The following is a 23,880-nucleotide window of genomic DNA, read 5'->3' on the forward strand; positions in this document are numbered from 1 at the left end:
CTTAGCAAGTTCCAGGTCACCCTGGACTAACATCAGATCCTGTCTCAAGGGGAAAAGAAGCATACTTTTAATCCCAGGAAGCAGAGGAAGTGAATCTCTGTTAGTTCTATGCCAGCCAGGGTAACATAGTAAAAACGTGTCTCAAACAACAAAAACTGCTGGGAGCTGGAGAGATAGCTCAGTAGTTAAGAGTGCTACGGCTGTCTGGGAAGGTTTGGATCCCAGCACCTACAGCAGAGGCTTAACAACACTTGTAACTTCATTCCAGGGGATCTGACAACCTCATTCTTGGTCTCTGTGGGACACACACACACACACACACACACACACACACACACACACACACACACACACACACACATTCTTAATTGCTAAATTAACTAGAGACTATATAAACAGGTGTTGAGGAAACTACTTAACAGGTTTTAGACTTCTTCCTTATCAGAGTTACCACTACAACCAACCCTGAACTGACATGTAAATGCACAGTGTAAGCTACTAGCAATGATTGTGCTCTGGTTGAATCAGAATGCAGTGCCCTGAATGTCATCGTTGAGATGTTTTTTCCTGGTAGAGATAGATCTTGAAGGAGGTCAGAGTAAATGTAATCAAAATACACTGAATGAAATTCTCAAGGAATTAATAAAAATATTTAAAGATTTTAAATTTTATTTTATGCATAGGAATGCTTTTTCTGCATGTATGTATGTGCATAATGTACATGCCTGGTGCCCATGGAGGCCAGAAGGCATAATCTCCCAGAACTACTGGAGATAGGGATGGTTGTGAACCATCTGTGGGTGCTGGAAACCAAACACCTGCAAGAACACATACTAACTCCTGCGCTGCCTCACTAGACCCTGAATATATTTTTTAAAAAGAGGTCTGCTCTTTAAACACTGCATTTTGAGGTTTTGTAACTAGCTGAAATGCTTTTTAGTCTCTTGCTCTCTGTCATGTGTATCTACTTCAGTTCCAGCAGACCCCTCCAGGTGCTCTCACAACTCTAATGTGGGTTGAATATATATATATATATATATATATATATATATATATATATATATATATATATAGTTTTTCCAGAGAGGGTTTCTCAGGTTTCTCTGTCCTGGAACTAGCTCTTGTAGATCAGGCTGGTCTTGAAATCACAGAGATCAGCCTGCCCCTCCCAAGTGCTGGGATTAAAGGCGTGAGCCACCACCACTCTGCTCGATAATGTGTACCTTTTAAGTCTGAAAGTGACATTTGGAGGATTTCATACAAAAACCCAGATTTCTAGTTCTGGAAAAAGAGAAAGCTTTGGCAGTATCAGACAGTTATGTATCAAATAATAGGTGATTTTCTGTTATCACAGCTCTCTCATTACTCCCTAACGACTCCGGGGCAGACACTAAAGGTCAGCTGCCATGTATTAGGACACTGGACTTTCTCATCTATTTCTTTGTTCTTTAAGACACGGAAGATTGCTATGCTGCTCCAGCTGGCCCTCAATGTCTAGGCTTAAGTGATGGTCTTGTTTCTGTCTCCAGCTTTGCCCCAATTAAACTGTTGGATCTCATGCCAGACCGGAGTGACTGCTCAGCCTTGGTGTTGCTTGATTTTCCAAACAATTACCTAGCTGAATCAGTCAGAGATCAACCAGGAAAGAGAAGCCATAAAGTCATTTGAACATAAAGAATAACTTTAAGAGGGAGCTGAAGCAATGGGGAATTGGCTAGTTAGAAAGAACTCTAAAGAATATACAAGTAACAAATACAAGGAGTGACTGCCACCTAAGGACAGAGATAAGAATGCCTCAAAAAATAAATAAAATAAGAAGACTGAGGCCCAAACAATGCAGAAGAGGGCATGGCTGGGGTCCAATGAATAGCAGAGGTTTCTGAGTTACTAAGCTGGTAGAGAATTTGCTGGAAACAAGCACTCCAGGGCATTGGGAAAAGCTGTTCATGGGTTTCTCATGGGAGACTATCCTATAAAACCACCCAGGAGGGGTGCCAATGGAAACTGATACCTGCTGAGTGCCCAAGCAGCTGTGTGTGTCTCAAGAGCCTAGGCTGAACAGCCAACTGCAGTGTAGGAGCTGGGTGCAGAGAAGCCTACCCAGAGGGGCTAAGACTCCAGGCATGCTACAGGCCCTGTGAGAGCTTACACTGTATGGAGAGGCTGGTCTGCTACAGAAATCAGTGCCAGAGAAACTGCCTAGGAGTCTGCTGAGCAAGCATGCCAGAACCAAGAGGGTAATACCTCCCTCTTATAATTTCTCTGCAGTATCCTCTATTGACAAGGAGTTAACGTCCTGCCAGCTGGCAAAATAAACATTTAGAGAGAACACATATTTGCAGAGAGGATGATGAAGACTGAACTTGGAATAAAAGGCACTCAACTGATAAGTGGCACATTAGTTTACTAGAAAAAGCAGAAGCTATGTGAGAACCAAGGGCAAGAGAGAGCAAACAAAATGCTTACTCTCGGGGTGTCTGACTAATGACAGACTTGCTAGTTCTTTGCATTATCTAGGTTCAGGGGTGGCCAAGTTCTGGACAGGAAAGTTATCTCTGATACTCTTCTTCCATCACTGTATAACAAGCAGTTGCCAAGTACTTAGTAAACCACACACATTCTACTCTAATCCCTTTTCATTTGTCAGCTCAGTTAACCCTGCCAACAATCCTATGAGGTAGGTACTTCTATTATCCCTACTGAACAGTTGGGGAAACGGGCCTAGAAGGTTATGTGCCTAGCCTCACATAGCCAGTAAATGGCAGAGCAATAGCTTGCACCTATGAAGTCTAGTCGCAGGGTTAACACTCTTAATCACCATGCTAAACTGTCTGTTGGTAAAACTTGTTTTGTTGTTTAACAGGTTTTTTTGCTTTTAGCTAGTATTCTCCCATTTGCTTGTCAAATGCATAGAGAAATAAGGTTGAGTGTACAACTAGATGGAGAGCCCAGGATTAGTTAGATTATAAATACCTAGGATCTGGGCAGCAAGGAGAACCTTCCCATGATTGGCATAATCATCTAGACCCCGTCACTCCAAAGCCCATATAATTGAGACAGAAGAATTTCTAGCCCAATAACCCAACTATTTCTGGCTCAGGAAGTTAGAAATCAAACACTAGTATTCAAGGGTAATTGTGGAGCTTTTTTCTTTCTCCTCTTTCCTTGTTTTATTAAAGTCAGGTTCCTAATGTGTAGCCCTGGATTGCCTGTAACTCACTATGTAGACCAGGCCAAGCTTGAACTCAAAACTCCACCTGCCTCTACTCATGAGCTGAGACTAAAGGTTTGAGCTACCATACCTGGTCACTCGTGTTCTCGTTCTCACTCTCTGTGTCTCTCTCTCTGTGTCTCTCTCTGTGTGTCTCTCTCTCTCTCTGTGTCTCTCTCTCTCATTGAAAGGATGCTCCTGCTACACAGATCTGGATGGCTTTGCACTCAAATCTGCCTTTGACAACCCATCAGCCATCTCACCTGGGATGACAGGATTAGCACATCTTGCTAAGGGTTCTGAAATTCCACCTCGGAGTCTAAGTACCACACTCAACACTATTTGTTACCCGGAATTTCAAACTGAGCCACAGTGGATATTAAATCTCATCATTCAAAAAAGCCTTCACTTATGGGGTTGGGGATATGGCTCACAATTTGGTAAATTTTAATTATGCATATACATACAGCATCTTAGAGGAAATAATTGTCATAAAATACTGAATCTGATTAAATCCAAATTTTGTCTCATGTAAACTTAGTTTTATCAGCCATAGAGCATTACAAAACAATAATTTGTAATTCAGATCTGAGGAAAGACATGTTACTGGCTGCTTTCCACATAAAGGATAAACAAATTTACTGAGGTAAAATCTAAAGTTCTAGAATTCAGAAATGAAATTCAAAAGAGGCACAAAAGATTGCATTCTCATAAGGGAATAAAAGAGTGAGACACCAGACAATGCAGAAAGTCCTAGAAATGCCACTTGGTCACACCTACCTCAAAGGGGACCAATTGCCAGAGAAAACACAAACTGAACAAACTTGTTCTTCAAACACATAGCCTTTTATTTGGTGATAAGTCAAAATACCCAGAGATACCTATTATGAATAAATCACTTATTATAATCAAACACAAAGAAAACTTCAAGATGTGAAAGGACAAAACAAAGCTTAAAACTATTATTTAATAAAGGAAGAAAAAGAAAGTTAAATGCCAAGAAGACTGCCCCAAAGTAGGGAGGCTGTAGGACAAAGCCTGGCCTCTCCTAATATTAGAAATATTACCCATGAATATTATGGCCAATCACCATAAGACCTGTGCAGCACAAACAAATACCGGAAAGTTTCTGTGATTGTAAAGGAGATGAGAGGGGAAAGTATCTCCCTCATTATTAGATGTTTGTTCTCAGCTGGGCAGTGGTGGCGAATGCCTTATACCCCAGGACTCAGAGAGAGACGCAGGAGGATTTCTGTGAATTCAAGGCTAGCCTCATCTACAGAGCTAGTTCTAGGACAGCTGGGGCTACACAAAGAAACCCTGGGGGGGGGGGCGTTGTTTCCAAATAAAAAGTTAAGATTATAAATCAGGCTGGGAGAAGTGGCACATGCCTTTAATCCCACTCAGGAGACAGAAGGACATCTGTAAATTTGAGGTTAGCCTGATCTACACAGTGAGTTCCAGGATAGCTAGGGCTGCAAAATGAGACCCGGTCTCTAATGATAATAAGTAGTCTTTGTCAGAGAGGAGAGGAGGAATTGCAGAGGGAAGATCAACCAAAACTAAGGATATATGAAAAAACCTTAGGAAACCTAATGGATAATGCAAGCTAATAAAGAGAAAGGGAGGGAGGGTAGGAGGGAGGGAGGGAGGGAATGGAAGTACCCTATAAGGATAAAGTTTCTTCCAAAAACTGTAAGTTATGAACATTTCAGTACTGGGGTGGTGTGCTGGATAGTTTTATGTCAACTTGACACAAGCTAGAGTCTTCAGAGATTGGGCTGTAGGCAAGCCTGTAGGACATTCTCTTAATTAATGATTGATGTAGGAGGGCCCAGCCTCTTGTGGGTGGTACCATTTCTGGACAGGTGGCCCTGGGTTCTATAAGAAAACAGATTGAGCAAGCTAGTAAGAAACACCCCTCCATGGCCTCTGCATCAGCTCCTGCTTCCAGGTTCCTGCCCTGTTTGAGTTCCTTTCCTGACTTCCTCTGATGATGAACGTGATATGAAGTGTAACCCAAATAAACCCTTTCCTCCTCAAGTCACGGTCTTTCATCATAGCAGTAGGAACCCTAATGCAGGTGGGCTAACTCTACCAGTGGTTGGTCAAGGAGGCCTCTGAGGACCCTCAAACAACATAAGCATTTGTCATGGCTGTTGGTTGCCCATCAGAACTAGATAAGACCCTGATGCTAAGACAACATATATACTGTGATTGCAGGAACAGATAAATCAAGCTGGAACTGAGATGGACGCTTCTTCGCTGTTAGCTAGAGCACATAGTGCCAGAGGATGCTATGCAGGCTCCTAGAGGAGAATCACCACTCCCAGTCTCACTTGGTTGGTAATCCTGTGTGCTACACCACCAACTAGCCAGGCAAGAAGTGGCCTGGTGAAATTGGGGCAAGTCAGTAATGGGAGTAACCTTTATCTGAGTTGAGATCTTCTCCACAGGAGGGCAAATCTACATGATGGGTATGTCATAAACACTAGTGGGAACATGCAAAACAATGCTACTGCTATTGTTTTGCTACATGGACCTGATGTGCCCATTAAATTGCTGTCTAAATAATTACATTTATACCCATAGATCAGTGCTGCTGTTAGCTTTGGTCAGAAAAGCTTCTTTTAACAGTGGCCAGTGGTAACTGAGAGATTCTTAATTCAAAGTGCTGAGAATAAGAAACTGTTGCGTGACCTGCTATAAATGGGATTTTTATATCACCCTCTCCAAATTTCAAGGAACACTGCGGACGAGAGGATAGAAAGAACTTAAGAGCATAAAATGAATGGAGTGAGGTAGAAAGCTGCTTTCAGAACATCGCATCACCATTGTACTCCTGATCTCAATGCAGCTGTGATTACCAGCACAGAATTGGGTCTGTCAACTTCCTGTCATAAAAGGAAAAAGGGTTCATGAACCACCCTTTCCAAAGTCACCTCCTGTGGAATGTACAAGCAGGTAAAGGCAGCTGGAAGGGGAGGGGCTGATTAAGCCACAGCCCAGCCCCTCCCTATCTGTCTATCTAAAGGTAGTTAATGACCAGTCCAGGAGAAGAGAAATTTCTTCAGTGGCATAGATACAAGTAAGGAGCCCATGTGCCTGTTATTAACTCCTCACCCTAATGAAACTCACTGGGCCATATGAGCAGGAGAGGGGGGGGAGGAGGAGGAGGAGGAACTAGGTGGGAAAAGGAAGGAAGTCAGTGGGAGAGGAAGGGGAGCAAGCAAGGGCAATGAGTGTGGATGATTAAAACATATGAATACCCCATAATGAAACCCACTGCCATGTGTAATTAACAAATGCTAATAAAATAAATTTTAAAAATTATAAATCGGGATCCTCCCTGTTCCAGGGACAGCTGCATCTTTGTGTGCAGTGCCAGCCTCATCCCTGAGACATGGTGAAGGTGGCATGAATAGATTTGGCTAAATTGGCACCTGGTTACCAGGGCTGACTTCACCTCTGGGAAAGTGGATATTGTTGCCATCAATGACTCCTTCATGGACATGGACCTCAACTACACGACCTACATGTTCCAGAGTGACTCCACCCACAGTAAGCTTCCTGGCACAGTCAAAGCTGAGAACAGGAAACTTGCCACAACGGGAAGACAATCTCCATCTTCTGGGAGGGAGACTCCACCACCACTGAGAAGGCTGGGGCCCACTTAAAGGGTGGAGCCAAAAGGGTCATCATTTCTACCCCATATTTGTGATGAGTGTGAACCATGACATGACAACTCAAGAAAGATTGTCAGCAGTGCCTCCTGCAGCACCAACTGCAGCAACCCCTGGCCAAGGTCATTTGTGTCAATTTTATCATTGTGGAGGGATGAATGACCACAGTCCATGACATCACTGCCACCCAGAAGACATGAATGCCCCCTCTGGGAAGCTGTGGTGTGATGACTGTTGGGCTTCCCAGAACAGCATCCCCGCATTCACTTGCCAAAACTGTGGACAAGGTCATCCCCGAGCTGAACAGGAAGCTCAGTGGCATGGCCTTCCGTGTTCCTACCCCAATATGTCTGTTGTGGACCCGACATGCCACCTGGAGAAAGTTTCCAAGTATGATGACATCAAGAAGGCAGTGAAGCAGGCATCCAAGGGACCACTAAAGGATGTCCTAAGGACCAGTTAGTCTCCTGTAACTTTAATCTTGGCACTCACTCTTCCACCTTTGATGCTGGGCTGCATTGCTCTCAATGACAACTGTGTAAAGCTCATTTCCCAGCATGACAATGAATATGGCTACAGCAACAGGATGGTCTCCAAGGAGTGAGAAGCTCTGTGTGGATGGAGGTTTCTGTTCCACCCGGTCCTGCAGCCATTTAGTACCAAAGAAACACACAAAGGCGTATATTAATTATAAACTATTTGGCCAATGGCTCAGGCTTCTTATAGCCTATCTCTCTCTTAATTATTAACCCATTTCTATTAATCTGTGTATCTCCACATAGTCGTGGCTTACCGGTGACGGCCAGGCTCCTTTCTCATTCTGCAGTTACATGGCGTCCGTCCTCTTTGGAGACTCACTCTCTGCCTTCCTCTTTCCAGTATTCTCCTAGTCTGGTAGCCCTGCCTATACTTCCTGCCTGGCTACATTGGCCAAAACAGCTTTATTCATCAACCAATAAGAGAAGCATATATTCACAGCATTCAGAAGGACATCCCCCATCAGCTCTGAACCACATACTCCAGCAAGAACATGAGAGGAAGAGAGGCCCTCAGATGCTGAGGAGTCCCTGTTCCTATCAGCTTCCATCACTGGGCATATCCCCTCAAAATTTCCATCCCAGACTCCCAGAAGAAGGCAAGGAGCTTAGGAAGCCCTACTCTCTTGAATATCATCAATAAAGTTCACTGCACACACCCCCAAATTATAAATCAGATGAAGATCTTAAAAGGCTTTATAAGCCTTATGAGCAGTATTGAAAACCCTCCTGCACATTTCAAACATCTTCCTCATGTTCTTGGCCTAGGTTATTGCTTATTCCACTTCATCTTCACAACAGCCTATAAGACCAGTGCAAATGAGATCTGAGTGTTGAACTGCTGGCTCAAGCAATGACACTGATTTGGATTTTTGTTGTTGTTGTTTTTGAAATCATAATATAATTACAACATTTCTTCCTCCTTTCCTTTCTTACCTCCAAATCTTTCCATAAACTCCTTGCTCTCTTCAAATTCATGTCTTTTTTCATCATTTTCTTATACATATATACATTATATATAATATTTATATTATATATTCCTGAATATAACTTGCTTAGTCTGTATAACCTTGCTTGTATGTATGTCTTCAGAGCTGACCATACAGTATCAAATAATCTATGCTCTTCCTTGTTGGTTTGGTTTTTGAAGCATGGTGTCTCTAAGTAGCTCACGCTTGCTAGAAACTCCCTTATCCCTCTGAGATGGTGAATTAGTCACACTGAGCTTTACAATCATAGTTTGCCTACCATGGACTCACACTATCTCAACAGATGAAAACTAAAGCTGTTCTCACACACAAAAAAAGTCCCCAAACTGATACGATGATTTTCCCCCCAACTTCATTTCATTTTTGCAAATGTACTGGTCTGGGTTGGAATGGAAATTTAAAACAAAAATAATCCTCAGGCAATCAACCTAAAATCCCACTCTGGCCATCTGTATCTACTTCATTCATCAATCAGGGCAGCTGCTGAGTGTAAACCAGGTAAAACAGATTCAGCCTGTTTCCGAAGCATTGTTACTAACCACCAAAGAAAGCTGCTCCTTGGCAACTATATCTAAAAAACATAAGATGCCACACAGGACCTCATTTATGGAAGGTGAGCTGTGGCCTCCTTTACAAGTCTAGTTTTTCACTTCCCCATACACTGAAAAATTAGCATCTTCATTACCACAATTTTATATATAAGTAATTTGACAATTAAAACTTTTCTTTGTTTCATAAATCAAAAATTCATGAAGGTACAGTTTCCAGGCCTAAGGGCAAAGAACGCCTCACAAACATGGAAAGGTGGTTTGCAAATGAGGAGAAGTGAGGGGAAATCAATGTCATATACTTTTTAATGGTCAGGTGTAACAAGTGGACTCTGCCACAGCAATTTCTGACCACTCATTTCTAACACTAATGCTGTAAGAATTAATGGGTCCACCAGTCATCTGACTTTATTTCTGTATTGAGAAATTCTTCAGACAGGCATGGAGGTACATATTTTTTTAAGATTTTATTTATTTATTATGTATACAACATTCTGCTTCCTTTTATATCTGCACACCAGAAGAGGGCATCAGATCTCATAACGGATGGTTCTGAGCCACCATGTGGTTGCTGGGAATTGAACTCAGGACCTCTGGAAAAGCAGTCAGTGCTCTTAACCTCTGAGCCATCTCTCCAACCCCGGAGGTGCATATTTTTAATCCCAGCTTTTAGGGAGGGAGAGATAGGTGAATCCTTGTGAATTTGAGACCAGCCTGGTCTTACAGAGTGAGTTTCAGGACAGCCAGGGCTATACAGAGAAACCCCACCTCAAAAACAAATGGCTGGGCAGTGGAGATGCACACCACACTGGAGCAGAGGCAGAGGCAGATGCAGATGCAGGCAGATCTCTGAGCCAGCATGGCTTACAAAGTGAGTTCCAGGACAGACAGGGCTGCTCTACAGAGAAACCCTGTCTTGAAAAACCAAATAAATAACAAACAAAAAATTTTAAAAAACAAGTTTGAAAAAAGAAAATTTGCCAGGCATGGTGGTGCACGCCTTTAACCGCAAAACTTGGGAGGCAGAGACAGGTAGATCTCTCTGAGATCAAGGCTAGTCTGGTCTCCAGAGAGAGTTCCAAGCTACACAGAGAAAGAACAACAACAAAAACAAACAAGACAGAAAAGAAAGCCAAAAACCAATTTATAAATTGCTTACTTCAATTAAGCCAGGCCTAGTAGTGCACACCTTTAGTCCTTGAGAGGAGACAAGCAGATAGATCCCTGTGAGTTTGAGGCCAGCCAGGTCTACACAGAGAGAGTTCCAGACCAGCCAGGGCTATACAGTGAGACCTTGTCACAAAACAACAAAAACCTAAATAAATTTTACCCCAGTTAAAATATTCAAATATGCAAATCAATCTAAGCTCACAAGTCATCCTAATAATACCAATCCAATTCTAACACAATTATAAGAAAATATATTGGGGCTGGAGAGATGACTCAGTGGTTAAGAGCACTGCTGCTCTTCTGGCAGATCTGAGTTCGATTTCCAGAACCCACATGGTGGACCACAATCATCTGTTACACTAGTTCTAAGGGATCTGATGCTCTCTTCTGGTACACACATGGTACACTGACACCCATGCACACAAAACACCCAAGCACATCAAATAAATAAATATTTTAAAAGAAAAAAAAGAAAATATAATGTTTGGTCAAGGAGAACTGTGTGTGACACATCACCTGCTGTCCAGCTCTATCCAACTGCTACCTTGACCAAAGAGGAAAAAACAGCAACAACAATTTAAATATGCTAATCTAACAGAGCAAGTCTGTGCGCTGCATCCATCTATGAGCTACGTTGTACATGTACTATGTACCCTTGCCACGATGGACAGTGGCTGAGAACGGCTCTGAGTCAGAGCAGCACATTCCAAGATACTTGAACTTTTTCAAGTTACACGGTCTGTTTTCTTGATTGTAGCTCAGTGAGTCTGTTGCTGTGGGTTTTGTCTGTCAAACCTAGGCCTTGCGATTCTAGGCAAACACTACTAACTGGCTATATCCCAGTCCCTTCAATGAGTCAAGTTGGGTAATATATATAACTTTTTTCTTTAAGTGTTATTATTAAGAGTTAGAGAGATGGCTGAGCAGTTAAAAGCACTGCCTACTCTTCCAGGGGACCCAGGTTCAATTCCCAGTACCCACATAGTGGCTCATAACCCTTTGTAACTCCAGTTCCAGGGAACCCCAGGACTACTTCTGGCCTCCAATGAAGCCAGGCATGCATGTGGTACACAGACATAAATGTAGGCAAAATATCCATACACATATACAAAATAAAACTAAATAACTTAATGTTATCATTATACCCCAAAGGGCACAGATGAAAAAGGCAATGGAAAGGGAGAGACAAGTCAAAGTAAAGCATTCCTTCTCCCCTGCTCTGTCTCTCCCCACTGCCTGGTCTCACTGCCCTTTTCACCACAGGCTGGTGTTTTGTTTTGTTTTTTGTTTGTTTTTTGTTTTTTCACCACCAAAGCCTTTTCTTCCAACTCTCTTTAAGGCCTACCTCATGCCTCATCTATACCTCATCTTCCTTTGAGGAAATCAGACCTTTTGGGAACAGAACTGAGGCCAAGGGCTGATTTTAGGGCCGATATTGAGGACAAAAGCTTGAAATTGAATGGAGTTTTTCTCCCTAAACCATTGAGCACTGTGCACCTAGGGAACTCTTTTGAGACAATCTAAACAACAGATGTGTGTATCTTTTCTCCTCCCTAGCTGTTTAAGGGAAGACAACCTAACAAATGAACCAAAGCATCCAAACACATTAACCAGAAAGTTTATTTCTAAGCAAACAGATTGGAAAATAATCTCAGAATATCCACTCCAGTCCTTGGTTTCTTTGAAAGTAAATGATAATAACAAACCACTTTAGTTTAGTTTTGTTTTGTTTTTTTCTCACAGATTGTAGTGCTGGCAACCTAAACTTTCCTCAAAAAACATTCACAGTTTCTCAAAAAACTATTACACTGAGATTTTGACTCACATGGGCAAAGTCATAGTCTCATTTGTTTTTATATGGTAATTTGATTCCTTGAAACCCCTGGGAACCATAAGAAAGCAACTATGATGCCTCTCTCTAGGCAAATGCACAGGGCCCCAACATTTTTGCATATAATTTTCAGAGAACTCTGAACGCTCCAGGTTCTTTAGCAGATTATCCACCACTCTCCGTTAAGATTTACAGAGCAGAGCCAAGCGGTGGTGGCACTGGCCTTTAATCCAGCATTTGGGAGACAGTGGCAGGTGGATCTCTGAGTTCAGGCCAGCCTGGTCTACAGAGTTCCAGGCAGCCACAGCTACACTGAGAAACCCTGTCTCCATGAACAAAACAAACAAAAAGATTTATAGAGCTCAACTATGAACTTGGTTTCTTCTGTCAACTGTTACCTATCTTTTCCTTATGGAGAACTTAGAGCTGAGAAACAGCTTCTCTTTGCAAATATCACTATGTCTAGCACCACCCTCACACTTGGGGGGAGGAAAAAAAAAAAAAAAACAAAAACACGAACTTACCTCTGAGAAATTAACGGCCAAAGGAATGATTCCAGCCACATAGCATCCCACCAACATCGCCAAAGACAGCAGACTAATGGAGAGAAAATCATCCATTCTGCCCTCCTGTAGTCACCCTCTACCACCAGGCTTCAAAAAAATTCCAGCGGCTTGCAAAGGCGCTTGGGCTCTTTATACGTGCGGTTTTCCAAGAGGTCAGGGGAAGTTCCCCACTGCTTTCAACCTTTGCCACCAGCCGGTGTGTTCACGAAGCACCTTCTCTCTTACGTGCTAAGAGGTAAGCTCCTTTTTGCTGGTACTAGCACCAGAGTAAACTTTGTGCAACCTTGGGTGCTTGGATGGCAGTCACTGGGATTCCGGCAGGTAACAGATGGACAAAGTGTGCGAAAGAGATCTCTCCGATGTTCGGAATGAGGGTGGCACAATGACCCACTGCCCCAGACAGCGCGTCTGGTAGCAGCAAGGAAAAGGCAAACCCAAGGGTCTTCTCCTCGGGCGGCACCTGGTTCTCTAGGGTGGCCCCGCAGGTGGTCCGCCCCCGGGGAGGGGACCAGCCCACCAGTCCCAGCAAACTCCCTTCAAGTCTAGAGTCGAGCAAGCTGTCCCGCAAGTCTCCAACAGTGGCCCCCGAGGATTCAACAGCAAAGCCGAAATAAAGCTGTCTCTGTCCTACACCGGGTGCTGCCCATGGTACTTCCCTCAGCCAGGCCCTGACCCTGAGTCGCCAGTACTACAGCTGCCATGGCCGCCAAGTGGCACCTCTTCATTACTCCCACTTCCGGATTGTCTCACCACCCCCTCTTTAGCAGGGTACTTCCGGGTTACAACCGACCTATAAGCCGCGGTACTTATATTGCCGCCATTTTTTAGAAAGGCTAAAAAAAAAAGACTGGTGTCGCTGTAGCGTTCTCCAACACTTTAGCTACCCGTCTGCTAATTGAAGTACAGAAGGCAGCGTCCCGAAACAAACTATCAGTTCCTAAAGCTGCAAAATGCCCTCTTACGCGTCTCAGTGCCCTTACCCAAGATGGCTGAAACGGAGTCAACATCCGCTCTAGAGACCGGAAGCGTGTAAATCTCTATGGTCCAAAAGGCTCTTTCGCGTCGCGCTTCCGGCGATTTCCGGCGACTGCTCTCGCGGGATTGGCTGTTGGCGGCGTTGCGGCTGAGCTCGTGTGCGGCGGCGGCGGTGTTAGCGGCGGCTGCAGCAAAGCGTTTGGCGCGATGGTGAGGCCTCCGCGGTTCCCGGGGTCCCCAACTTCGAGGGCCGCCCCTGCTCCGTACATCTTCCCGTTCCTCCTGTTCCCGTCCATCCGGCGCGAGCGAGCGAGCTGCTCCCCGCCCCCCAAGCTCGCGGGTCGACCCTTCCCCTTCCCGGCGCTGAGACGCGGGGCCTGGCCGTAGGCCCCGGACCTGGTCCGCCCTGCGGCTGCGCGCCCTCCTGCTGCTGGCGGGGGCGAGGTGTGCGGTGGGCAGAGGGTGCACTGTTTGCGTCTCGCTGCCTGGAAGAGGGAGGCGTGGGGGGCCGGTTCTTTCCCTTCAGATGCACCCGCTAGCTAGCGGACCGTAGGAACAATGGCGGGGAACCTGTGTCAGACCCTTTCCTGAAATCGACTCGCTCGTCACCTTTACCGTTCGCCGCATGTGGGCCCGGGGGGTCGGATTCGCTTTGCAGTGTGCCTCCTCGGCCGTCCCCGCAGTGTTCCAAAAGAAAAAAAAAAGTATTTTTCCCTTTTTCAGTAGCCTCGGTTGCCCCTGTTTGGCGATTCCAGCAGCCTCCGATCTTGTTCTTAATTAGGTTTCCTTGAGAGTGGAGCCTGAAAAAGAGACTCCAGGGTCCGGGTCCTAAAAATGCGACAGGGGTGGTTGTAAAGTGTGATCTTTAACGTTCTGTAAAGGTTTTTTTCTTTTGTTTTACTTCCTAAGTGTCCGTTTGTGCATGTGAGTACAGGTGCCCGCTGAGACCAGAAGAGGGTGTGAGATCCTCAGGATCTGCATTTGCAACTGGTGGATGAGGGTGCTGGGAACCAAACTTGGGTCCTCTGTGAGAGTAGCTCGTGCTCTTAGCTACTGAGTTGTCTCTTCAATCCGTTATTGTTTTGCTTTTGGGGGTGTTTACAAGATTTTTTTCTTCTGTGTACGGATGTTCTGCCTGCATGTCTGTGTGCCACTTGCACGCAGTGTCTGCGGCAGACGGAAGAGGGTGTCCGATCCCCTGGAATTGGAATTACAGATGCTTGTGAGCAGGGAATTGGAAAACCGATCCCTTGGAAAAAGAGCTTGTGCTCTTAACCTCCAGTACCCCAGCCTCCTGTTCTTAAGCAAACAAAAGGGAGAAGCTCATGGGATTTGTTTAAGCAGAACTGTGTGCATATATACTTTTCAAATGTTCAGATTATTCCTAATTTGAAGACTGGCAAAGAATGAATAGCTTGTCTAGGATAAGCCATTACAAGAGTACAGATATAGTTCTCATAAGACTATTTTCTTCTCAATAAGGGACATACTGAAAGTGCTTTGAGTAGCTGGCCTTTATGAACCCCTATAAAGCAAATCTAATTTCATGCTTTCTCTGGCTGTTGATCACTAACAAAGCACAGTTGCTACTAGGTCGAATAGTTCAATGGATTTTTTAGGATATACGTTACTAATTTATCTTACACTGAAGAGTGACTTGTGAATAAAGATGTGGCTTCACTGTTGCCCTCGTTGGAAAAGACCTTAGGTTGATGAGGTGGTTGTAGTATTCCCCTTTCTCTCTCCCTATATCCCCAATGTCTTAGTTTTTATTGAGAGTTAATAGAGCTAGAGACAGAAGAGTAACGAAGTAGCTTTTGTGAGTACTTGCTGGCAGGTATATTTGGAGTTGGAGAAATGACCCTTAGGGCTAATTTAGGGGAGTTGTGAACCTAGCACTGACAACATATGTTGGCAGAGGCATCCGTATTGGGGATGTATTGTGTTTTAATAACTAACATTCATTTCATATACATGGGCTTTATGTTGTGAATTTCTGAAATGCATATTAGGATATACATTGAAACTGTTTTTCCCCTCAGTCTCACACCATTTTGCTGGTACAGCCTACCAAGAGGCCAGAAGGCAGGACTTACGCTGACTATGAGTCTGTGAATGAGTGCATGGAAGGTGAGTGGTCACTTGCGGAAAGGTAAACTGATCAAAGGTGAAGTCCTCCAAATACACACACCATACTCTTGTGAGATAAATAGCATTTGAGAACTGGAATTGTCTGGTCGTGTGTGTCCCCCCGGCCCCCAAGATCTCTTGAATTACTATTTTAAGCAGGAAAAATCTGTTTTTAGCATGGACTGTTAAAATATTTTGTTATGACATAATATGGGTATTTTATATACAGCTCTTACATATTCTGGCTAAACTATAGCACTAGAGTTGTTATGGCTGACTCTGAATGCCTTCTGAAACCTCATAAACTGACTATTAAACCAATAAATGTTAAAAGCTGGCCAGGCATAGTGGCGCACACCTTTAATCCCAACACTCTGGAGTCAGAGACAGGTGGATCTCTGACTTCACTCCCACCCCAGGAACAAATTAGCTCTTAATGTTTCTTCACTGGTTCTTCACTGGTAAACCATTAGAACACAGACTGGTTTACTGTTCTCTGCAGAGTGATTTGTTTTTGTGCTTAATCATTACATCATGTTAACTGGTTGTGCTGCCCTACATTGTTTCTAGGAAGGTGTGTGTTCTTTGCCTCTTGCTATCAAAAAGTTATATAGTTGATTTGGTTTGGCTGCTCAACAAGTCCCTAAAACTGTTATGGTTCAAAACTAACTGGGTTAGGCTCCAAATCTAACAGTGATTAATAATGCTTATAAAAACAAAGACTGCTTATAATCAAAGGTGGCTTCAAGGTAGATAGTGCAATAATACCCTTGGCACTGCCATCAGGTTCTGCTCTTAAAGATGAAAAGGGGAGCAGGGAAGTGGTGGCACACACCTTTAATCTCAGCACTTGAGTGGCAGAAGCCTACCACCATAGCATAATGTCTTCAGGTCTGTATTATCATGTCTGGGTTATGGACAGTGGCCTTTCCTAGCCTTTATCAATCTTAGTAAAGCCTAACTTTGTCTATTAATGAAAGTTCTTTGTTGTTTTGTTTTTCGAGGCAGGGTTTCTCTGTGTAGCTTTGGAGCCTGTCCTGGAACTAGATCTTGTAGATCAGGCTGGCCTTGAACTCACAGAGATCCACCTGCCTCTGCCTCCTGAGCACTGGGATTAAAGGCGTGCACCACTAACGCCCAGTTTATGTCAGTTTTGATACCTACCCAAACTAACCTAGAATGCAAGAGTCTCCTACGCTGGCCTCTTTGAGTACTGGGACTGTAGGTATGTACTTTTATTAATGTGTGGATTTAGGTTTGTAGTGTGTGTACATAGCAGCATCCACCCCCTCCACTGACAACTCTGTCCATTAACATCTTACCTTGATATGTTGTTACAGTGGTGAACTGAAGCTGACAAATTGATTACTCTGTTTCATAGTTTATATTAGGGTTCATATTCTGTGTTGTGCAGTTCTGTAGAATTTTACCAAATTGATTGGATGATGGGTTTGTCAAAATAAAACGATAAATATTCCTCCTATACCTGTCCCACCCTCCAGGCCAATGGCAGCTACCAGTCTTTAAACCTGTAATACCTAATACATCGTAAATATTATGTAAATAACTATTACATGTTTTTTGTTGGGGAACTAAGAAAAAGTGTATAAATGTTCAGAAACTGGAATTTGTTTTTCAAACATTTTTAGATTAGAATTGTAGTTTGGGGCTTGGGATGTAGCTCATTTTATCGAGTGACTTAATCTGGAATGTACAGAGTGAGGATGTTCCTTGGCACAGCATGAACAGGTATGCACTTGTAATCCAGCACTTGGGAAGAGGAGGCAGGAGATGGGAGGTTCAAGTTTATCCTCAGCTATAGTGAGTTCAAAGCTAGCCTAGACTACGTATAACACTGTGGAAAAGAGAAATGGTGATTTGGTTCCCATTTTAAAAAGTTAAAGATGAGTGCTGGCTTTATCATGTAATCCTAGCTTACTTAGGAGGCTGAGTCAGGAGGAGCCCAAGGTTGAAGCTACTAGCTACATGGTCAATTGCAGGACAGCTTGAGGTGAATAGTGGGTTACTTTCTGATAAAACCCAGGTTGGGAGGAGTATGGGGAGGTAACTGAGAGGCTGGGGTGTGGCTCAGTGTTAGAGCATTTGCTTAGCATGCTTGAAGCCCTAGTTTCAAGCCTACCACTGCCAATAGCAGACATTTTGTCTTCATGGAACAACTACCTGAGTGCCCCTCCCTCCCTCCCTCTCCACAAGTTGCTTCAGTTAGATTTATTGGTAAGAGCTGTATTTTATTATGTCATATATGGAGTTAAAGTTGTTTTGGAGTTTTTTTTTTTTTTAGATTGTATAGAAATACAGGCGATTTTCATATATTGATTGTGTATTACAGCCTTGGTACCTCATTTATTAGTTCTAGTGATGTTTTGTTAACTTGCCTTGTTGCTCTGGCTACAGCCTGTAGTGGAGTGCTGAGTAAATGTTCCTTCTTCCTGGTGGTAGCAGATAAGCATAGTCTGTGACCACTAAACATGACAGTAGGGACAGGTCAGTGAATTTACCTTTCTGGGCTTCACTTCCTTTTCATTTTATCAGTTATATGATTTCAGTATAGTATGCTAGTAGCAATTAAAAGGAGGTGTGGGGGGAATAGTTTAGTCAGTAAAGGAATACTCACCAGTGAGTGTGGAGAGCCCCACAGCCATGTAAACAAGCCAAACCTGATGCTGAGGTGTAGAAACAAGTGGATCCTAGGGACTGGCCAGCCTAGCCTGAGTGAGCTGCAGGCTCAGAGATGAAGGAAGATGACATTTCACCTCCTCATGTGCAAACACAAACAAAAACATGTAAAATAGTTAACTTGATACTTTTAGCCTTGCACTGGAAATTTTATGAAGTTATTTTAGAGATCCTTAAAGGTTTGTGTATTACACTATATGGCATATTGCCCACAGGTAACTGATACTGATATCACTTGTCCTTTGAGTGGTTAGTTTTAGCAATGGGCTGAAAAGGTATATTCCCTCATTTATAGAATGCTTTAGTGGTTGAAAATTAACTGGTAATATGCTCTGTTGATAATTGTTAATATACTATGATTTTTTGTTTGTTTGTTTTTCGAGACAGGGTTTCTCTGTATTGCTTTGGAGGTTGTCCTGGAACTCGCTCTGTAGACCAGGCTGTTCTCAAACTCAGAGAGATCCGCCTGCCTCTGCCTCCGGAGTGCTGGGATTAAAGGCATGAGCCACCAATGCTGGGCTATTCTATGATTATTGATTGGGGGTTTTGTTTCTTGTTTTTGGAGACAGTCTCATGAATCATAAGCTGGCCTCTAACTCACTATGTAGCTGAGGGTGAGCTTGAACTTCTGATCCTCCTGCCTTATCCTCCCAAGTGCTGGGATTGCAGGCGTGCCCACCACACCTGGTTTTATTATCTCCTTACATTGGAGTATTTACAAGCTTTGCCTTGTGCTGATGTTTCATGGTCATTATTTCAGATAATCTGTAGAACCCTATGGAAATGTACTTTTTGTTTGTCAGGTAAGGTTTGCTGGGTGGAGTCATTTGTCCTCCCTTTTATGATAAATGAGCTGGCTTTCTGGACTCCTAATGTATCCAGAGTCTGGGATCGTCAGTACCAAATCAGGATAAGCTCCAATTTTGTTGCCAGTTATTGTGACTTTTTCCTTTACATCAAATTTTGAAGGTAAAATGGGGAATTGTGGTGTTTTTCTGCTCTCCAGCCTTAACATGATTAGAAATCCAACAATAAAAACCACAGTACGCCGGGCGTTGGTGGCTTACGCCTTTAATCCCAGCACTCGGGAGGCAGGCAGATCTCTGTGAGTTCAAGGCCAGCCTGGTTTCCAGAGTGAGTGCCGGGATAGGCTCCAAAAGCTACACAGAGAAACCTGTTCGAGAAAAAAAACAAAAACAAAAACAAACCACAGTACAATCCAGGTGTGGTGGCACATGCCTTTAATACCAGCAATTGGGGGACAGAGAAGACAGGAGGATCTCTGTGAGCTCCAGGACAGCCAGAGCTATGTAGAAAGATGGGGGGAGGGGCTCTATCTGGAAAGGGTCATTGCTAAGGCCCAAACACAGACTCTTCCCAGATGCCTAGCCCAAACCTTTAATGTCCTTTCTCTCCAGTGATTTGAAATAATCATCTAATTATAAAACACAAAATGGTTATCAACACTCTCATAAATGTAAATTGCTAGTCATAAAAGTGATCAACCTGTGGTCCTTTTTCAGGTCAGTTTTTCTAAAATACATATACTGATAGTATAGCACTACTTATAAGTAAGAGTTTACAGTCATAAGTTCTTGTTATCTCCCCCTTAGGTGTTTGTAAAATGTATGAAGAACACCTGAAGAGAATGAATCCCAACAGCCCCTCTATCACATACGATATCAGTCAATTGTTTGATTTTATTGACGATCTGGCAGATCTCAGCTGTCTTGTGTAAGTATTAGCCACCCTATCTTTTAATTTGTATTTTTCTTCCTTCTGCCTTTGTCTATTTATATAGTTACTAGTGTTTCACTTACATATAGATCACAAATTAAATTGAGAATATAAAGCCGAAGGCATGGGGAACTGCCAGTTTACTTGATATTCTAGGGTGAAGATAAGCTCATTTAAAAGCTCCACATTGTTTATACCCTAAACCTAGTGTTTTCTCATGTCTCTCATCCTTGGTCTTTTTCCTAAAGTAATTGATTTCATATTTAAACTGAAGTTCTTTTCCTGAAATTTAGTTTTCATCCTAGCCTGTGTAAACTTACTTTTGTTGTTTTGTTTCATTGGTATGAGGTTTTAGATTTTAATATGCTTATTATAGTTATATTTAATTTTTATTAAATGGTACTAATGTAAATATTGTAGTCTACACCTTGAAGTAGACTAGATTGGCACTTGATTAGGATATACGAACACAGAACAATCCTAGAAAATGATTGACTTTTTAGACTATTTCTCATAAAGCAACATTGGTAAAGAACTGGCTATTTCTTTGTATTTGGTTAGGTGTGTTAGGCAGTGGCCTGTGTGCTTGAAATAGACCTGACCTTATCACTCAGGAAAAATTTGGTGTTGTTTTTATAAAGCATCCCTTCTTTGGAGTGTATTTCCCTTATTGGAAACTGGCCCTACCTGTGGGGCTGCAGGGTTGTAATCCCAGCTAATCTGGATGATAAGGCAGAAGGATGGAAAGTTTAAGGCAAGATAACTTAGATCCTTTCTCAAAATAAAAGGTAAGAGCTACTGGGGTGTATATAGCTCATTATAGACTGCTTGCTTACTAGGCACAAGCCCCATGGTCAATCTTTAGTACCATGGGGGGAAAAAAAACAGCATGTAAATTTTTAGCATACTGGTTAATAGTGGAGGTGCTGGTGCCAGGAATGTTTAGTTGTACTGTGTAAAATGGACGACAAAATTTATGATCTAAAGAAAAAGAGGGAATATTGCCCGGCATCACTTAACAATATTAAGTTGCTTCACTTTAAGCCTTGATTTCCTCACCTTTTTTAGTTTTTAAAGATGTAGCTACTTACAGGGTTATCTTAAATATTAAGCTAATTCAAACGCTTAAAATAATCCCTATATTTGGTAACATCTTTGATTTTAAGAAGTATTACCACTTGTACAATTTTTTTTTTGTGTATGAGTGTCTTGCCTGCATGTATGTCTGTTCACTACATGCATTTCTGGTGCCTTCAGAGGACAAAAGAGGTTGTTAAATGGAGTTACTGATAGATGTGAGCCATCATGTGGGTGTTAGAAATTGAACCCAAGTCCTCTGGAGACCAGAAAGTGCTCTTAACCACAGAGCCATCTTGACAGTCCCACTCCCATTTGTATTTTTTGTTGTTTGGTTTCATGAGACAGGGTTTCTCTGTGTCTCCCTGGCTGTCCTGGAACTTTGCTCTGTAGACCAGGTTGGCCTTGAACTTACTGAGCTCCACCTGTCTCTGCTTCCAAGTGCTGGGATTCTGTACCACCATACTTGGTACTTGTCTGCCTTTTTCACTGCAGTGTTTTGATTTTGTTTTTATTATTTTCTGTGTATAGTGTTTTGCCTTCATGTATGTTTGTATACCTTGTGCATGCAATACCTTTGGAACTCAGAAGACAATATTGAGTTCTCTGATACTGGAGTAACATGGTCCTTGTGAGCTGCCATGTGAGCTGCCTCGACTGGTTGGATGCTCAGTGTACTCTAGGCTCTGAAAACCTTCATTATCAATAGAGTTCTGCTGCTGGTGATAGTCTTCCTGCTTTACCCTTCTTTTCTGAGAGATGGCCTTCTGAATTTTTCCTCTGTAGGCCTTTGGCTTTTATTTTAAAAGGCAAGTCTGAAACTATGAGTTCCTTAAACATCATTGTTTAAGTAATATTCTTTTAGAGATTTCTTAGTTGATTCAAAACAAATCTAGCAGATTTAAAGCTTGTACTAGTGTTTAGCTTTTGTTTATAATCACTAAAGGAACTATAAGAATGGAAGCTATGTGAGAGAGAACACATGGTTTTTTTGGTCAGTAAGTGTGTGACTGAGTGCTTTAGAGCTCTGCAGCTTGGCTACTTTTACATTGTAAAATTATACTAGGTGATGAAGATCTGTTCATTAAAACAGCAGCATTATTCGCTTTTGATGCACTTCATGTGTGAAAATATGCATGTTGGAGCTCTCGAGGGCAATTATAATGTGGGTTTTAACTGACCGCTGTAACTTTGCATGTTTCTTTTTGTTCCTCAGGTACCGAGCTGATACACAGACGTACCAGCCTTATAACAAAGATTGGATCAAAGAGAAGATCTATGTGCTCCTTCGTCGACAGGCCCAACAGGCTGGGAAGTAATTGAGTTGGAAGCTTTAGGGGCTGGGGATGGGCTTGAAACAGGTGCATACAGCGTGCTGTAGTGAACATTTTGTATGATAGTAATCCTGTTTCCATTTTGTTACTAGAGCCAAGATTGAATGTATGACATGAAACATGAATGATCTTTTCATTCTGAAACCACCATTGCCCCTTTGCTCCTTTTCTTTCTTTTTTTACTTAAACATTTTTATGATAATTCAGAGAGGAAGCGTTTTTTGCCATTTAAGGTTGGTTCCAGTCCTTGAAACTGTTCGTATCTGCTCTTTAGCAGTGAGTGCACTAACCCTTTATGGGGGGTGGGGGTGGTGACAAGGTTACTTATGTCCTCTGGGAAAGTCTTAGTGAAAAATAAAGAAATGTTCTGTAGTTGTATTCTCTCATTGAGTGATTTTTTTGTTTGTTTTTTCTGTAAACCTTGAATTGTCTGGCAAGGCCTTATCAGTTTTTAAATCAGTAGACTGCTACACAAAGAACTTGAAAGTTTATAATTTAGACCCATTTTGCTGTGATTTACTTATGAAGCCAGTTCTCTGGCTTAAAATACTTATAGCATGGGCCAGTGAAGTGGCTCAGCAGCTGGTAAACACACTTGCTGCGAAGCCTGACAACCTGAGTTCATTCCCCAAGGCCTACATGGTGGAGGGAGAAAACCAACTCCCAAAAGTTGTACTCTAATCTCTATATGCACACTTGTAACTCACAGATGATTATAACAAAAAATTGGGGGTGGGGGCAGCTTCAAGCACATTGATACCTAAATAAGCTGTGTCTGCTTTGCAGTATTGGGTAGGAGTGGTGGGATATCCTGTGTCTTGCAAATATGTATTGCTCTTATGGTTGGACAGGCAGAATTTAGCCAGGTGGGAAATCCGAACAGGGATAGAGAGGTAATAGGCAGTGTCAGGGAGACATCCTGTAGCTACCGGGAAAGGTAGGACACCTAAGCATTCTCCATTAAGATAGGCCACATGGAGACACAGATTACTAGGTATGAGTTAATAATTAAGAGGTGGCTAGCCAGTAAGAACTCTGAGTGGTTGTTTTCTAAGTGGGTGTGGGGTCCAGTGTGACCCAGATTAGATGGGAAAATCATTTACAGTGGTGAGCCATTTTATATGCAGTGAGGGATGAACAGTTTTATACTTGTTACAGAACCAGCCAGACTGAGCTGGGAGAAAGAGCAAGGCAGTTCTTCATTACACTGGCTTGAGGGTAAGCTGTATTATATGTAACTTGTAGTATTTGACAGTTGGATCAAAAGGACTGTTACTGGTGCTGTCTAAGGAACACTGCTCTGTAGGAATACCCTGAGGGCTTGGCATTTTTATGCCAGCTTGCTGAGACTGGCATTAGCACTTAAGCCAACATTTGGCTGCATAGGAAACGGTTA

The 23,880-nt window shown here is 42.7% G+C and overlaps 2 protein-coding genes across 2 annotated transcripts in view; one reads left to right on the forward strand and one right to left on the reverse strand.

The window, feature by feature from the left end:
- Slc39a9 (solute carrier family 39 member 9) overlaps positions 1 to 13,467 on the reverse strand; it is a 38,268-nt gene extending 24,801 nt beyond the window's left edge. The window contains exon 1 of the mRNA XM_027418406.2: positions 12,493 to 13,467. Within this exon, the coding sequence (XP_027274207.1) occupies positions 12,493 to 12,588 (96 nt within the window). The 5' untranslated portion in view covers positions 12,589 to 13,467. The remainder of the gene's footprint in view (positions 1 to 12,492) is intronic.
- Positions 13,468 to 13,568: 101 nt separating this feature from the next.
- Positions 13,569 to 22,865, forward strand: Erh (ERH mRNA splicing and mitosis factor). The gene is made up of 4 exons (XM_027418407.2): positions 13,569 to 13,719; positions 15,552 to 15,639; positions 19,950 to 20,070; positions 22,367 to 22,865. Exons 1-4 carry the CDS (start codon positions 13,717 to 13,719, stop codon positions 22,467 to 22,469), a joined length of 315 nt encoding a protein of 104 aa, XP_027274208.1. The 5' UTR covers positions 13,569 to 13,716; the 3' UTR covers positions 22,470 to 22,865.
- Positions 22,866 to 23,880: the final 1,015 nt, after the last annotated feature.

Source organism: Cricetulus griseus, chromosome 5 (assembly GCF_003668045.3).
Source record: "Cricetulus griseus strain 17A/GY chromosome 5, alternate assembly CriGri-PICRH-1.0, whole genome shotgun sequence".
Lineage (NCBI taxonomy): Eukaryota > Metazoa > Chordata > Mammalia > Rodentia > Cricetidae > Cricetulus > Cricetulus griseus.

Excerpts from the sequence above, each read along its gene's own strand:
- Erh (XM_027418407.2), top strand. Across the intron at positions 15,640-19,949 it reads TGTGAATGAGTGCATGGAAG|GTGTTTGTAAAATGTATGAA; the intron begins GTGAGTGGTCAC and ends TCTCCCCCTTAG. Across the intron at positions 20,071-22,366 it reads GCAGATCTCAGCTGTCTTGT|GTACCGAGCTGATACACAGA; the intron begins GTAAGTATTAGC and ends TTTGTTCCTCAG.